Source organism: Bos grunniens, chromosome 3, assembly GCF_055505025.1.
Source record: "Bos grunniens cultivar Pamir isolate PY7600 chromosome 3, Bosgru_T2T1.0, whole genome shotgun sequence".
Taxonomy (NCBI): domain Eukaryota; kingdom Metazoa; phylum Chordata; class Mammalia; order Artiodactyla; family Bovidae; genus Bos; species Bos grunniens.
Genome location: NC_141167.1, coordinates 76,851,053 through 76,869,711, shown reverse-complemented (window position 1 = coordinate 76,869,711; position 18,659 = coordinate 76,851,053). Strand labels below are relative to the sequence as shown.

The 18,659-nt window shown below is 36.6% G+C and overlaps 1 protein-coding gene across 11 annotated transcripts in view; it reads right to left on the bottom strand.

Moving 5' to 3' along the window:
• SNX7 (sorting nexin 7) overlaps positions 1 to 18,659 on the bottom strand; it is a 163,999-nt gene that overhangs the window by 31,190 nt on the left and 114,150 nt on the right. For 5 of the 11 annotated variants that reach the window (XM_086391371.1, XM_086391376.1, XM_086391374.1 and 2 more), the window contains one exon: positions 13,307 to 13,743. The exons of 3 other annotated variants lie outside the window; for them this stretch is intronic. In XM_086391371.1, the coding sequence (XP_086247497.1) occupies positions 13,666 to 13,743 (78 nt within the window). In that variant the 3' untranslated portion in view covers positions 13,307 to 13,665. Of the gene's footprint in view, positions 1 to 13,306; positions 13,744 to 14,393; positions 14,576 to 18,659 lie in introns of those variants that run through there. 3 more of the 11 variants (XR_015160555.1, XR_015160557.1, XR_015160556.1) reach the window with 1 other exon arrangement.

Sequence of the window (18,659 nt, the reverse complement as noted above, 5' to 3'; positions counted from 1 at the left end):
TTCTAGTTTCATTCTTTTACAGTGGTGACCAGTTTTCCAAGCACCACTCATTGAAGAGATTGTCTTTTCTCCATTGTATGTTCTTGGCTCCTTTGTCAAAGATAAGGTGTCCATAGGTGTGGTGCATCTCTCTCCAACACACCCTAGTACTAGGGCACCAAATCCTTTTCTGATTCTTCACTTTCAAAGATACTTGAGAGAGGACCTAATCAAATGGCCCACTCCCAAATAATTTAAAAATAGCTTTGGTAATAAAGCTGGGAGTGGACTAAATGGATTTAAAAGTAATCTCATTCCCTGTTTGGGATGAATTCAGGAACTCAAACCAAGGCCAATTTTGCATTACTAAACGGACACAGGGATTGGTTCAAGATGGGCATACCTTCCAAACTAGAAAAATGATACACAAGGAGGAGTTTGCTGGGCATTCTGGGAAAATTTTCCTGTTCTTAAAAGTAGACAACCACTGGAAGGCAGCTTCCACTACATATGTGGATATGAATCCAAAAGTCATCATTTTCACCCGCTGAGGAAAGCAGGCAGAGGAAAAGGCCAGCAGGCAAAGTGCTCACCAGCAAGGGGTGAGAACAGGTGGCAGAGGTGGGGGTTATCTGAGTAAGCTGATGCTAAAGCTCTACCCTTCTTCTGAACCTCTTAGTTAAGTGAGGGTATATTTCCTCTCTGTTTAAACCTGTTAGAGTCTATTATTTCCCTGTTTATTACAGTCACTGTGTCCTACTTTATTTGTCAGTGTAAGCCTACCACTCCTCTACTTACATCAGGACCTCTCCTGAGTCCAGCATGGGCCAGTCCCTCCCATATGGAGTGGATCTTGTTTCTCATCCCTGGGATGCTCTCCTGTAAATGGTATGCAATTATTTTTCTCACCTTTGGGCACTACCTCTGTCTGAAGCCTCCAACTTCTAATCTTTTTCTATGGAATGAGGCCAATTTGGATGTGGATTACCTGCCTGAATCAAGGTTAGCAACTGCTGGATTTTCTGCTGCAGGGCTTATTTCCCCTGATACAACTATCTCTAGCCTCTACAACTTTCCAGTCAGTCAACTCTTGAGCTTTAGTGAATGGCTAAGATTTCAGATTATGGCTCCAACAGGCATATAAAAATAAATAAATTTTAAGCTTACCCTCCTAGTTAATTTTTATAATTATATGGGTGTGTATAAACACATATACTGTGCACTTCTAGCTGTATATGCACATAAGTATGTATCTCTCTATAATTATCACATGTAAACTTTTCTTGTGATGATATGCCCAGTGCATTATGGGTAGGTCAATCAGAATGGAGAATAGCAAGCAACAGAGTGAATGCAGGTAACTTACAGCCCCCAGCTATTTCTTAAGCTCACACTTTCAATTCTGAAATTTGGGGGCAGTCTAGGAAAGGTTCCAGGAGAGGTGCCAGCAAAGTGACTGGAGGCCTATGGCCGGGGTTATTTACCAATTGTCATCAACATTATTAAATATTATAAAGACAACTATGACTGGATTAGCTTAAATCACCTTGAATAGCACACTGGTTATGAAAATTTGCAACCTGTTTCTTCAAGCCGTTAATGATTCCACTGATATTGTCATTGATATGCCAGCTTTTTCCTTCTCCCTGTTCTTTTGCAGTTACTAGCTTGGAAATATCCTCTAGTGTTCTCATCTTTTACACATACTATCAAGGAAGTCATCAAACTATACTGATTATATCCCTTATAAGTTATGCTATCCTACCTCAGTATTTTCTGCTAATTACTTAGTTACTAAAAAAAATTAAAAATTCAGATAGAGTTAAAAGTTTGTCTTGAGACTCCTTTTCTCTCATTCACTACACTCTAAGACACGCAGGTTGTGTTTCAGTTCTGTCTGTGCATCAAGCTTTTTCAGACCTCAGGACCTTTGCCTATTTGTTATTGTTGTTTAGTCGCTAAGTCATGTGACCCTATGGAGCCTACCAGGCTCCTCTGTCCATGGGATTTCCCATGGAAGAATACTGGAGTGGGCTGACATTTCCTATTCCAGAGGATCATCCCAATCCAAGGATCCAACTCACGTCTCCTGCATTGGCGGACGGATTCTTTACCACTAGCACCAGCTGGAAAGCCCTTTACCTATTTGGCTAATTCTTATTTTCTGATTCCTCAGTAGTCCTTCCCTGTTTACTCAACTTAAAATAGATGCTTCATATCATTCTGTTAGTGGTCAGACTACATCATAGCACTTGTCACTGTTCGTAATTGTGCATTGTTATGGGTTGAATTGTGCCCCCTAAAGAACATACGTTGAAGTTCTATCCCCAGTATCCCATACTGTGCCCTCATTTTAAAATGGGGTCATTATACAGGTAATGAAGTTAAAATGAGGTCATTAGAGTGGGCCCTAATATATTATGACTAGTGTCCTTGTGAAAAGAGGATATTTGGACAAAGACAGTAATGAGGGAAAGCAGTATGAAGACACAGAGAAGACTGCCCAGTGAATGGAGTGGACACCTACAATCCCAGGAGCCCCAAGGCCTGCCAGCAAACAGCAGCAGCTGGAAGAGGCAAGGAAGGATTTTCCCCTAGAACCTCAGACTTCTAACCTCCAGAAGTGAAAGACAATCAATTTCTGTTGTTTTAAGCCACCTAGTTTTTGATACTTTATTACAGCAGCCCTAGAGCCTAATACATTCATGAAATTGAGATTTAATTTTTATTTATATATGGTGTCTTTCTCCTCATTAGACTTTAACTTACTGAAGGCAAGTTATGTTTATTTTATTTACCATTACCATTTACAATACTTTGGCCACCTGATGCAAAGAGCAGACTCATTAGAAAAGACCTTGATGCTGAGAAAGACTGAAGGCAAAAGGAGAAGGGAGCGGCACGGGAGGAGATGGTTAGATAGTATCACCAACTCAATGGACATGAATGTGAGCAAACTCCGGGAGATAGTGGAGGACAGGGAAGCCTAGTGGGTTGCAGTTCATGAAGTCACAAAAAGTTGGACATGACTTAGTGAATGAACAACAATTTACAGCAGCACAGATAATGGTATCTGGTCCCTGTTAGCAGTGGAATCTTTGTGGAATTGGTGAACAACAGTATGAGTGGATGCATGGTTGATGGATATTTGAATGCAAAGTATTTCAAAAGGTTTTAGAATCTGATTGCTTAAATAAACCACTTAGAAGCAATATTAATTTAATCTTAAAATTAGTAATCATAATACTTCAAGTAGGAAGAGAAGATTGTTTATGCATAATTAACAAATGCCTCATTTCACCAGCTCTGATTAGCTGTTTAATTGCATATTCTGGAAAGACTTCCCTTAAAATGAGAGAGCATTTTTCTTCTGATCTTACCCAAAGATTACCCTAACTGTAATGTTTAGAATAAAAAATATAAACAATGTCTTCAATCTCCATGACTTATATTAAAAGAAATATAAACAGGAACTGTGGAAGTTCAATTTTTCTGTTTTGAACATATGTAAGTACAGCTTTAAAGAAATGCACTAGCCAAAGTGCTGGCAAACACACACAAATAGCTGTCCTATTTTAAAGGATATCATTGCTCAAGAAACTTATGAACATGAACATAAATACATTTTCAAACCTGGAAAAACTGTAACACATAGAAAGATGGGAGGAAGATAAGCAACAGTATGCATGCTGTTGACTTCTGCTCCAATAATTTTTTTCTTTTTTTGGCCATGCCATGTGGCAAGCAGGATCTTAGTTCTCGATCATGGATTGAACCCATATCCCCTGCCTTAGGTGTGTGGACCACCAAGGAAGGCCCATGCTCCATTCATTTTTAACTCACATCATTCCACTAATTACTATACACATTCACATACCACGTACCCATATGCATACATACACACACATCTATGTATATAAATAAAAGCTTAAATGTGTATCTATATCTATCTATATTCACACACATGAATCTTTCTTAATGTAATGCACCTTAGTAACTATGACCATTACCTTGTTTTATCTCAGGATACCCTGAATTCACGGATGGACTGAAAGTCTCAGTGTTTGGATGAGTAACGAAGGAAAGCTAATATAGAATTTTTTTAAGTAGTCAAAGTCAGCTGTGTATAATTTATTCTAATACTTCCTAGCAATGTAAATTTGGCAGATTAATTCCCCCTTTCCACAGATGGGAAATTGGGGCCTAGAACAGTTAACTAACAGGCTCAGAATTTTAAATGTTAAATGCCTTTTTTTTTTACAGTGTGCTCAGAACTTAATTCTACATCTAACAACTCTAAGAGTTTATCCAAAGCCATTATTAAATGCGAAGGAACATTATTTCTACATTTATAAACTGGATGTCAGGACTGAGTTGCCAGGAAAAAATCTGTTTCTGGACAACTTCTGTTTCCCTCTGAGGTTAGGCTGTTCACAGTACACATTGATATAATCCTACATCTGGCTTTTAAAAAGCTAGAAATTAGGAAAGCTTTCTTGATCATTATGTTACCTATGAGTTGGTCAGAACCTAATAGTTGCATGTTTCTGTTTCAGATTAGGTAGCAATCAAAGTGATTTTTTCATTTAGGAAAGATGCCTATGCTGTAAGGTAGGTCTCTCTGGGAAAACTTCTAAGATCCTGTTTTTACCTTTTATGTTTAACCTGTGCCCTTAATATGTACAGCCCTTTACATATATTATTTTGTTTACTACTACATTAATAAAGTACTATTATTAGTCTTTTGATAGAACAGATAAAGCAAGGGGCATGGGTTCAGTCCCTGGTCTGGGAAGATTCCACACGCCAAGGTCAACTAAAGTCTGTGGGCAACAACTACTGAAGCCCATGAGCTTAGAGTCTGTGCTCCACAAGAGAAGCCACCGCAATGAGAAGCCCATCACTGCAACAAAAAGTAGCCTATGCTAGCTGCCCTAGAAAAAGCTGATGCAGCAGTGAAGACCCATTGCAACCAAATAAATAAATAATCTCCAAAAATAAAAAAAAATAAAAATTACTTTAAATAAGATACAATTTCAAAATAACTCATCATGAGAATTAAATTTGGCTATAGAAAAATTATAGTAACTATCCTTCATTTTCTCATTTTAATATGGACCAAATAAAGCTGCCAGGATGAAATGAGTCAGAAAATTGAGGTTTGGAGGCTCCAGGAAGAGTAGGCAAGGGAGTGGAATACTGAAGAGCGTGTCCACTGAAATCCAGTGCTAGTGTGACCAAAGACTTGCTTTTCTGCCACTGAGATTATGAAAGGAGTGATGAGATGGAGAGGGCAACCGAATAAGAGTCATCGTGCCCCTTGGAGCTTTGCTTTTCTCATATGACAAAGGCTGACTGAGACACTATTAAGAACTGGTTGTCAAATGCCATGATTCTGGATGTTCAAGCTAAGTAGATCTGTGAAATGACAGAAATAAAACAACTTGTCAAGAGCTTATACCTCAGAGATCTGGTGAAATACAGTGCAGTGGACAGAAAAATTGGAAGTCATACCATGCCTACCAGGTGGCTCGAGTCATTCGACAGTTCTAAGAAATTCATGATTTGTTCATTTTCAGAAGAAAAAAAGGACTAATTCTATTTAAAAACAAAGCCACATAAAATAAAACAGCAAATTAAATCTAAAATACCCTCTAAAATGCCTGTGAAGAAGGAAACAAATGGGCCTGATTCTACTGTTTTATCTGTGAATGCTTATTCGGTACTGTATGTATGTAAAAATTTCACTTGAGATGTTATGAAAAAATAGCTGCTTTCACATGAACATTTTCTGTGACAGGTGCCAGAATTAGGAGGTTCACTGCTAAAGGGGGTCAGATTATAACATGGTAGAGGAATCGAAGAACAGACTGATTAGTTACAAGATCAATCATGAACACAGTCACTTCAATTTAAATTAAAGGTGTTTATAAGCCATATTTCATTTGCTAACCTAGCTTAAGAGACATGGAAATCTCCACATAATAGACTAGTTTCATTATTCTTAATTTTCAAATCTCCATGAAACAGTGAGAATGCTGAGCTTGATCTTTAGTGAAATTCGGTGCAGCAATCCTTCATTACATCATTCATGTTACAATAATCATGTAGTTGGTTGAATGTATTTGTAAAAGAAAGGATCATAGCTTTGTCATTCAATATATCCTTCACATCAGTGCTTTGATGGGATCTCAATATAGTATTTCAATATAGGAATATATTTTATCCACTGAGCTCAATCAAATCTAATGTAAAGACTATATTTTCAATATATGAGTACTCTCATAACTCTTAATTTCCTAGTCTTGTGCTATTTGTTAGCCAATAAAATTATGACTGACTTCCTATGTAATTACATGTGCTGGACTAATGGTCTATTTATACTTGCAATTTCTAATCCATGTTCCCTGTAGAGCTATTTTTACATTAGTCCTTTCTTGTTGAGGAATTTAGGTGTAAGTACAGAATATTGTTAATTATATGAGGGTATAGAACTTATCCAATTCTAAATGAATAAAAATGTATGCTCATTTTAAAATTATAGTGTGGACATAATTTGTGTTCCCTCAACCTCTTCTTTCTTTTGCTTAAAGCATCCCTTTTCTTTTCGAGGGTGCACATCTAGCATGAGGTCTGAATGAAAGCTGCATGTTCCCTTGACCATAATAATCCCCTTGCCTGCTGTTCTTTGTATAAAAACAAGAACTTAACCTAGGATTTATTGATAATGGCACCCTGGCTTTCAGCCCCAGACTGGCCTGAGACCAGGATGTGGGGAAGAGGGAGAGTTGGCTATATCCTAAGCCACTTTTCTGATTGAAGCTGGAAAAGAAGAGCTCTTTCTTTCCCAGCAGCAAAGCTAGGAACTCATGAGCCAGGAGTTACTAGGAAACACCAGTCTAGCCCAGGATTCTCAGCTTAGGCAATCATGGCATTTTGGGTCAGATAGTTCTTTGTTGTGGGGGTTAGGATGCTTAGCAGCATCCCTGATCTCTATCAACTATATGCCCGTATTTCCTCCCATAATGTGGTTTCAAAAACTATCTCCAGACTCTGTTAAATGGGCCCCCATTTGAGAACCACAGAATAAACCTCATGAAAAGGCTAGGCTGGGCTTCCCCGGTGGCTCAGATGGTAAAGAATCCACCTGCATGCAGGAGACCCAGGTTTGATCCCTGGGTCAGGAAGATCCCTTGGAGAAGGAAATGGCTACCCACTCCAGTATTCTTGCCTGGAGAATTCCATGGGCAGAGAAGCCTGGTGGGCTATAGTCTATGGAGTCACAAAGAGTCAGACACAAATGACTGACTAACACTTTCACTTTTTCACTTTCAAAGGCAGGACTAGGTGGAAGGGAGGTCAACCCATTCGAGCAAAGTAGGAAATAGACAGAAAGAGAAATACACCTATTCAGAACACCCTTTTCCTTCTGGGTTATGTAAGCCCATTATTTCCCATTTTTTTCTAAAGTAGTTTCTTTGGTCAGTTAGAATAAGAATTCTGAAACAATATCACAAAAAGACTTAAGGAGAAACTGGGCCAAAAGCAAAAAAAAAAAAAAAAAAAAAACACCCACAATCAATAATAGCTTAATCAAAGCACAGAATCAACTGTGAGTTTTGGGGAAAAATATAAGAACTTAAAAACCTGTTTAAGGCAAAGACAAAGAAATTGATTATAAAATAGATGGTCAACAGCATGAGTAGAAATCCAAGTTTCCAGAGTAATATAAAACTAGTCGAAGTAGTAATCTTGGGATGAGGTGTAAGAAAGTGGAAAAATACTTTTATTTGTATATTCTGGGGATCATACACATGTCCAGTGATAATTTCTTATTTTAAGTGTGTGTCTGTGTGTGCTTGTAGTTCTCTAAAAAAGAAGCAAATAATGTTTTCTAGTCAATCAACTGCCAACAATTTTTAAAAAAGAGTAGGGAAAGTACAAACTAGGAACCAAACAAGTAACATTCTCAAATCATATCTTAAACCTGAGCTCACTGACTCCAAAATTCACAGGAGTCAAACTCTATGATGATGACTTTCATCCATGTACAACACAGGAAATGTTTTTTCCTTCCTAGGACCTTAGGTCAAAACAACAGAGAAATTCACCATGAATGTTTCTGCTTTAAATATCCAGTTGAGGTTAAAAGATTTTAAATTTCCCTCCATGTAACTAGAATGAAAGGAGGGGGTGGAATCCTTAGAAAGAAAGAAACAGAATTACCTGGCCGGAAGCAATTATACAAGATGGACTTAAACCACTTTCAAAATATGCCACGTCTATCTCCAGTTCCATACAAAGGCTACTGGCCTGTCCCACTTGAAATCCTTGCCTTTTTTTTGAAGGCTATGTGCTAGGTGGAAAAATAACTGAACAAGAATTGTTTTCTTCGAGAAGCAGTTGTTGAAAGAGGGCATGAGTGCAATGAAAAGTACCTATAGACTTTAGGGTAGATTTTTTTAAGTAAGAGTCAAATGTCTCATTTTGCTGTTTTTAAAAATTGTTTTTATGATGAGGTATCCAGTAATCATATTTCCATATGCTAACAACAGCCACCACAGTACACATCACACTGGCCAGTTCAAAACTACACTAGGAGTTCCACTTCCAGGATGACAATACAAGGAGCTCCAACTCCATGTTCCTCAGTAGTGAAAATTATGACACAGTCTCTTCAGCAAATAGTGCTAAGACAACTGTATATCCTCTTGTAAAAGAATAATATTGGGCCCTTATCACACATTATATGCAATGACTGACTCAAAGTGGCTATCAAAAGCCTAAAATCTAAAAGTTACAGCTCTTTTTACAAGAAAACTTAGAGGTAGATCTGCATGACTGCAGTTTTGGCAGTGACTTCTTAGTTATGACACCAAAAGGATAAGCAAAAAAGAGAAAAATATATACTGAACTTCATCAAAATTTAAAATTTCTGTGACTCAAAGTGCATTATCAAGAAAGTAAAAAAGAAATATTTGCAAATATAATCTGATAAGAGATTTGCATCTAGAATTATACAAATAACTTTTACAACTCAATAACTAAAATGGGCAAAGGATCTGAACAGATATTTTCCCAAAGAATATATATAAATCACTAACAGGCCCACAATAAAAGATGCAACAGGAAATGCAAGTCAAAACAAGATACCATTCCATCCATTGGGATGGCTATAATAAAACTAAATTTTAAAAATAAATGCTGATGCGGATGTAAAGTAATTGGAACTCTCATACACTAATGGTAGGAATGTAAAATGGTATAGCCACTTTGAAAAACATTCTGGTAGCTCCTTAAATGGTCAAATATAGTTGTGGTATGAACCAGCAATTCCACTCTTAGGTACAAGCCCAAAAGAAATGAAATCGTATGTTCACACAAACACTTACATACCAATATTTATGGCAGCTGTATTCATAATAGCCAAAGCTGAAAACAAACTAAATGTCTATCAATGAAAGAAAAAACAAATAGAATGAATAAACCAAAATGTATATGTCTACACATATATATGTGTGTGTGTAAATATATATCTGTTCTTGTCACCCTGCTTATTAAACTTATATGCAGAGTATATCATGCGAAATGCTGGGCTGAAAGGCTCATAAGCTGAAATCAAGAATGCTGGGAGAAATATCAATCACCTCAGATATGCAGATGATACCACCCTAATGACAGAAAGTAAAAAAGAACTGAAGAACTTCGTGACAGGAGTGAAAGACGAAAGTGAAAGAGCTGGCTTAAAATAAAACATTCAAAAAACTAAGATGATGGCATTCAGTCCCATCACTTCATGGCAAATAGATGGGGAAAAATGGAAACAGTGACAAATTTTATTTTCTTGGGCTCCAAAATCACTGCAGACAGTGACTGCAGCCATGAAATTAAAAGATGCTTGCTCCTTGGAAGAAAACCTATGACAAACCTAGACAGCATATTAGAAAGCAGTCATCATTTTGCCTAAAAAGGTCTGTATACTCAAAGCTATGGTTTTTCTAGTAGATATGTATAGATGTGAGAGTTGGACTATTAAGAAGGCTGAGTGCTGAACTGATGCTTTCAAACTGTGGTGCTGGAAAAAACTTTTGAGAGTTCCTTGGGCAGCAAGGAGATCAAATCAGTCAATCCTAAAGGAAATCAACCCTGAATATCCATTGGAAGGACTGATGCTGAAGCTGAAGCTAAAACAGTTTGGCCACCTGATGTCAAGAGCCAACTCACTAGAAAAGAAAAACTGAGGACAAGAGGAGAAAAGGGTGACGGAGGATGAGATGGTTGGATGGCATCATCAACTCAACAGACATGAGTTTGAACAAACTCTAGGTGATGGTAAAGGACAGGGAAGCCTGGTGTGCTTCAGTCCATAGAGTTGGACGTGACTTAGTGAGTAAAAAACAACAACCTGGGTTTGATCCCTGGGTCGGGAAGATACCCTGGAGAAGGAAATGGCAACCCACTCTAGTACTCTTGCCTAGAAAATCCCATGGACGGAGGAGCCTGGTGCAGGCTACTGCCCATGGGGTCACAAAGAGTTGGACATGACTGAGTGACTTCACTTTCACTTAGTGAGTAAAAAATAACAACACACTTGCACACACACATATACAATAGAATGTTTTTGGCCATAAAAAAAGAACAAAGTACTGATCAATGCTACAACATGAATGAAACTTGAAAATATTATGTTAAATGATAGAAGCCAGTCACAAAAAAAGAATCACATATTATATGTTCCATTAACATGAAATATCTTGAACAAGCAAATCTGTAAAGACAGAAGACAGATTAGACGTTCCTTAGGCCTGGAGAAATGGGGAGAGGGGCTATAGATATGAAGTGGCAACCAAATGTATAGTGTTTCTTTTTGCGGTGAGATAATAAATTAGAAGCAAAGTAAGTAATTCTAATCAACAAAATGGCTCACGAATCACTACAGATTCACACCATGACATACTGTGCGGCCATTTAAAAAGTGCATAAGAGCTTTCCACAAGATACTGTGAAATGAGAAACAGAAGGCAAAATAGTATCATATGACTTCATTTTTATAAGACAAACCTAAAAACTGCCTGTGAGGGAGTGTTTGTAAGTGTGTGAAGTCTGTACAGGATACTGTAAGTATAGAGCAACGTATGGAAAGATATACACAAATTAACAGATGTAACCTCTGTGGGCATGTGGTGTGTATGTGGGATGTCACTCATGGATAGAATGAGGGACAGAACAGAGGAAAGATATGTAGAGCTAAAGGTTTATTGAGGTATAATTGATAAATATTAAGTTTAAGACTACCACATAATGATCTATTTATACAGTGTAAAATGACTAACACAATAAGATTAGTTAACATGCATTACCTCACACTTGCAACCAAAACCTTGATGAGAATTTTTAAGATCTACTTCTCCTGTCAATTTCAAATACACAATACTTTATTAACGACTGTCATGCTGTGCATTACATCCCCAGGCCTTATTTATAATTGGAAGTGTGTACCTTCTGACCACTTTCACCTAATTCCCCCACCCCTACTTCCCTCTGGCAGGTGTTCTAAGTTTTCTGTGTCATTTAACAGGCTGTTAGTTGGAGATTATTCCCTCCATTTGAGTTCTAGATTATTATCTCTGGATGGGGAAATGAAGTTTGGGGTGGCTAAATGGTTTGCAAAACAATACAGTTGGAGTCATCCTGATAAATAGGAAGGCTTCTCAACCCAAATTTGTTTTGGATGTCCAGACCAGTGGTGGCACGAACACACAAACAGGGTATGAAAAGAGTTATCACATGATGAGGCTTCCCCATTACAGTTATCACGTAACAGGGCCAACAGGGCAGTCCTCTCTGAAAGTGTCCTGAGACCTGGGAAAGACACTGGCTTGAGGTTTTTATGATAGTTAGAGATGAGTCCCTGTACACAGGGAGGAGGTTGAATGGTTTGAACGTCCTGAGTGCTGAAAGAGGGAACATTCTTTTGGGTTTCTTAGCAGCTTGTCCAGACATGGGGCAGGAGAGGAAAAAGCAGGTGAAGCTTAAAAGCTATCAGCAGCCAAATGTGAAAAAATGAAGGCAGATTCTTCACTACAAATGGTTTAAAAACTGTACATGTCAGTATTTAAGAAAAAATATTTAGTTTTATATTCGTGTGTGTGATTGTGTATCTCTTGTTTTAGTTTGTTGTTGCTGTTCAGTTGCCCAGTTGTGTCCGACTCTTTGCAACCCCATGGATTGCAGTACATCAGGCCTCCCTGTCCCTCACCACTCACCATCTCCCAAAGTTTGCCCAAGTTCATGTCCATGCCATTGGTGATGCCATCCAGCCTTATCCTCTGACACCCTCTTTTCCTCCTGACCTCAATCTTTCCAACATCAGGGACTTTCCAATGAGTCGGCTGTTCACATCAGATTTACAAAATACTGGAGCTTCAGCTTCCTTGCTTTAGTTAAGATGATTTAAATGTCTACTTTGTGTGTGAGAGACACTTATTTACATGCTAATAACCAAATGATTAAAAATAATAAGCAAAGTCTGGGATACAGTGAAGGACAGAGAAGCCTGGCAAGCTGCAGTCCCTGGGTTGTAAAGAGTCAGACATGAGTGCCTGAACAACAACCACCACCACAGGGTACAAGTCATCCATGTAAGGTAATATGCATGACTAAATACCTCACACTTTATTCCAAGTCTTGAGAAATATCTATTTCCAAAAATTGGCAAATGTTAGATAATATATTCAATTTTTACATAGCTATAAAATGAATATAAAATCACTTGTATGATAAATATTACTAGACTGTGAGCCTGGAAAATGAATTGAGGTGTAATGTGTCTCTATTCCTGTTATTGTAACTTGTGTCTTTATCTCTGTTACCATAAGTCACCTGCACTTGTGACTTACAACAAATAAAATGGGAGAACAAATTTGATAAACACTGTGTACATTAAAAAATAAAGCTAGATGTGAGTTGCAAAGAGTAGGTAAAAAAAATCCCCCAAACATAAAGTTACTAGTAGGAAAATGACTGTATGAGTATTTCTAAATAATAACTCAAAAATAATTTATATTTATCTTGGTAGCCTTTAAACAATTTTTTAGCTTTTAGCAAACCAACTTTCAAAGTTATCTTTAATTGTTAAAAAATATTTAATCCAGTTTTGCATATTTACTTTGAATTCCTAATATCAAAGTAAATAGTATTTCAGAGAAAATTATGATGAAATAAAGGTGAATACACAGCATACTTATTAATATACACTGGATTCATATTAGAATCCTATTCAGAGCCTTGAGCTACTAATAGGAAAAGAATGCACAATAGTCAGTCATTTCATATTAAACTTTTTATTAAAACTGAGTCTTTACAATATATTTAAAATGACATATTCCACAGACAAATACTTAAGAAAAAAACCTTTTTATGTATAATTATTGGCATACAAATTTAAGAACATAGTTAAAACTAAGCTACATATTTATATGTATGTATATGTATTGTGTACATATATATATATATATATCCAAATTTATATCAATGATCTGGAACACCTGAGCTTTAAGTTGTTGGTTTTCCAGATAGTGTGAAATACTTTTCATCCACTTTAGAAAGGATCCAGCCCATTGAGAAAGAATAACTTTGGTTAACAGACATTATCTTCCAAAGATCACATAGAGGTCTTCAATGAGATTACAATTTATCTTCAGAGGCTTCTTCCAAGTGGAGATCTGTCTGTGATGTAAGGAAGGATTCCCATGTAGCAAGGCACTAAATAATGGAAACACACCATCAGGAGATCAACAGTAGTTCACTTTCACTGTTAGAAAAATTAGTAAATCCTTATATAACTGTTCCAATAGCAATCTGTCCAACTCCCCTTTCCCATCGGCTTGCCAGGATCCCTGTCGTTTTTTACATATTTTAACTCTTAATGAGGGAAATTATTGCTAAATAAGATGAAAAGATAAAGGTTAAAAAATTAGCATGGATTAGTTTGCTGAAATAATCTACTATGTCCCCACTGTCAGGGCAGAAACAGATCTAAATTATAGAGGAAATGATGGACCATTTGGATATGAGGCAGGCATAAAGCATCTAGACAGAGGAGTGGTGATACAAGCATGGTTTAATCAGATCTGAATCCTACTATATCATATATGTTTGTGCAAGTTGATTAATCTCTGTTATGGTTTCTTCAGCTATAAATTAGGTTAATGATAATACCACAAAGCAATTGTGAAAATTAAATTTACATAATCTGTATAAATCTCTATGCAGAATGCCTGGCTCAAAGTAAATATTCAAACATCAGCAATTATTATATTATAATGGTCTACCAAGACTAAGTAGTGAGTGAAAGTGAAGTGAAGTCGCTCAGTCGTGTCAGACTCTTTGTGACCCCATGGACTGTAGCCTACCAGGTTCCATCGTCCATGGGATTTTCCAGGCAAGAGTACTGGAGTGGGTTGCCATTGCCTTCTCCAGGAGATCTTCCTGACCCAGGGATTGAACCTGGGTCTCCCAAATTGTAGGTAGACGCTTTACCATCTAGCCACCATTAATGTGTCCAGGAAATGAATCAAGGTGATCTAATTGAGAACTATAGAACAAAAGAGAATACATATTTTTTTTTAATGTGGACATAAAACATACACCAAAACTCACCATATTCCAGGTTATACAATAAGTCTCAATATACTTAAAAAGAATAAATCATATGAAGTTTGTTCTCTGAGCATAGTGAAATTAACTTAAGAATCAGCAATTGAAAGGTATCTGAAAAATCCCCAAATATTTGAAATCTAAAGAAGAAATAACAAGGTAATCTAGAAAGTATTTTATTTTAAACTGAATGAAAATGAAAACACAATATATAAAAAAAATTTGGGATGCCACTTAAGAAGTACATAAAGAGAAATTTATAGCACTAAACACCTATATAAGAAAAGAAAAAGGTCTTAAATGACTTCAATTTCCATCTTAAAAACTAAAAAAGAACAAATTATACTGAAAGTAAGCAGTAGAAGGAAAAAACCAGAAAAGATAGCAGTGTGAATCAATGAAAGAAGAATCACTAGATCTTTGAAAAGATTAACAAAATTAGATAAACTTTTAGCCAGACTGTTCATAAAAGAAGAGAGATGATATAAACTACCAACTGTTAGGGGTTAAGAGAGGTGCTGCTAAGTCACTTCAGTTGTGTCTGACTCTGTGCGACCCCATAGACAGCATCCCACCAGGCTTCCCCGTCCCTGGGATTCTCCAGGCAAGAACACTGGAGTGGGTTGCCATTTCCTTCTCCAATGCATGAGAGTGAAAAGTGAAAGTGAAGTTGCTCAGTCGTGTCCGACTCTGTGTGATCCCCTGGACTGCCGCCTACCAGGCTCCTCCATCCATGGGATTTTCCAGGCAAGAGTACTGGAGTGGGGTCCCATTGCCTTCTCCATAAGAAAGGTGACATCAGTCTAAATTCTACTGAAGGAAAATAAAATCTTACTGAAAACTTTATACTTATACATTTGAGAACTTGAATAAAACCAATGAAAAGACACACACTACCAAAATTACCAAAACTCACTCTAGAAAAAATAAATAATCCAAATAAATCTGAATTTTTTGTTAAATATCTTTCCATAAAGAATACTCCAGGTATAAATGGCTTCCCTAGCAAATTGTATCAAAAATTTAATGAAGAATCATATTAATTCTACACAAACTTTCAGGGAACTGAAGAGAAAGGAAAGGTTTCCATCATACCAGAGATATTACAAGGGAAGAAAACTACAGATCACTACCCCTCATAAATACAGATGTAAAAATTCTAAACAAAATTTTAGCAAATCAAATGCAGAAATCTATAGAAAGAATTATACGTCATGACCAAATGGAGTTTATCCCAAGAATGTAAGATTGGGTTAATGTTCAAATCAATCAGTGTAACTGACTATATTCAATGTAGTACCATCTCAATTGACATGAAAAGACATCTGTCAAATTACAAATGTCCATTTCTTAGTTTAAAAAAAATTCTCAGCAAACTAGAAACAGATGGGAACTTCCACAACTTGAGAAAGAACATCTTCAAAAAACTTACAGTTAACATCATATGGACAAATGTATTAACTATTTGCTGTTATTAGTATTTTATTTCTTTTGAATGCCAAGAAAAAAATTTAATTCAGCTTTATGGATACTTAAAAATCCTCCCCAAATTTTGAACATAAGAAAGGAAATAAGAAATACCTAAATACATATAATGTTTAAAAATCTATCCACAATGTATACAAAAGTATGGAACAAAAGGGCTAATAGATTGTAGAATCATAGTTCACCTTTGTAAAAAGTCCTGTTTCCTGTGTGAAACTCATTTCTGGCCTCTTCTGCAAATTCATATATAATCTACTATCTGGTAACCCTGCAGGGTAGCCCAAAGCAATTACTGCTTTCAGGAGATATCATATCTTTTCGATAACTCTGCCAAACTATTATTTAAATAAACTTCTGAACATACTCAAGGCAAAACTCAATGAAAATGTGAGCAGTCTGCTCTATTTAGAATTCCTGTCAAATAGATCCAAACTGCACCAAAAATTGTATTAATCCTAATGTGAAGAAGCTTCTATCATTGTCATATTCTTCAACTATCCTAGTTTAATAAATGTCTAAGGGAGATCAGCCCTCCCCGCTGATTATTGCTGTGAATTAATATTTCCATTTCTAAAGAAAATCCTCAGAAGGACAGTGAAATGTGGTAAAAGAAACAAACTAGCTATTTAACCATTTCCTTATCATCCACCATATGAAAGGCAGAAAAACAATTTATGTATTTTGAAATATAGATTATAGAACACTAGCATAGAAAAACAAGTATCATGACAGCTGCTAAATATCTATATGAATACTCGGTGAGGCATCATTATGGTTGTTACCACATATTGGGCTTCCCTTGTGGCTCAGCTAGTAAAGAATCCACCTGCCATTCAGGAGATGTAGATTCAATCCCTGGGTTGGGAAGATCCCTGGAGAAAGGAAAGGCTACCCACTCCAGTATTCTGGCCTGGAGAATTCCATGGACTGTAGAGTCCATGGGGTCGCAAAGAGTTGGACACGACTGAGTGACTTTCACACTTGACTATCACATATTACTTTCTTTAAACTTCACAGTGATGATTATGAATCTTATTTTACAGATGAGAAAGCTGAGGATCAATGGTTAAATATGTTTGTGATATTACAAATCTGAGAAGAGGTACAGACATTTAATAGGAAATGGGAAATAATTAATATCTTGAATGACCACCAGAGTACATTTAATAAGTCACTGGGCCATCAAGATGAGATAACTTTCTTTTATACAGTGTAAGAAGAACCATTTTGGAGGAGAAGAGGGTAAAAAAAATGCATGATTGCAGGTGGATCAACTTTTAGGAAACAGTATAAATGCAGGTTGAGTGTAGAAACTGATTTTTTACGTATCTTTTGGAAGTTTTTAAGTATTTCCAGCTGTATGTATACTCTTTGAAGATGACTGAGTTAATAACATGCCAGGCAGAAAGTAAGTGTTCAATAAATGCTGAGAGCATAGGGAAGGAATGTACTGAACTGCTGATGCAAATACACTGATCATCAGAAACACTGCACTTTTCAATCTTAATATTAATCAACTGACATCCTGGCTTCTATTAATCACTAAATGTGTTAATGTTAAGTTTTGCCATAAAAACCTGATCCCCAGTCAGGGTGCTGACCAATCAGTTTTCTGGGTCTACAAAGCTGAGACATGGTCCTGAACTGTATAACTCCTGATGCTACCAGTCATCTTTTGGAATTTTGATAGCAGATATTTTTACTAACTAAATATGCTAATTTCCCCCTCCTGCCAATGTTTAATATTAACCTGTTGATATTGATATGTTGCATATTTATCCAGTCAATGTACATAAGTCTAGTTTTAAATAATCAAAGATAACCTCTAACGCTCTTTAAATCTCTTTATCTTTTTTTTGAGTATGAAAAACTAAGTGAAAACTCAAGAAATGGATTTTTTATACCATAAGCAATTGGGATAATTGAATGATACAAAGAATCATCAAAACAACAACTAAAATCTCAAAACCCAGTGTGAGACTTGCTCATAACTGTAAATTATATATATATTTTAAAGTATTTCTATTATTTGGCTTCTCACTGTTTTCTATCAAGGAACTGATTTATTCCCATTTTTAAATCATTATAATTAGTAAAGCAAGCTAATATCTATTAAAATTAAAGTAACAATCAAAAATATCTAGTGTCACAGTTGACTTGACCTTTAATTGTACCCCTTAGCTCATCAATGGCACCCCACTTCAGTACTCTTGCATGGAAAATCCCATGGATGGAGGAGCCTGGTGGGCTGCAGTCCATGGGGTCGCTAGAAATCGGACACGACTGAGCGACTTTACTTTCACTTTTCACTTTCATGCATTGGAGAAGGAAATGGCAACCGACTCCAGTGTTCTTGCCTGGAGAATCCCAGGGATGGGGGAGCCTGGTGGGCTGCCATCTATGGGGTCGCACAGAGTTGGACATGACTGAAGTGACTTAGCAGCAGCAGCAGCTTAGCTCATTCTAGTTTGATTATCATACTGTCATAGAGGATCAATAACAATTCCACATTTAGTTGAATAATGTGCATATTTTTG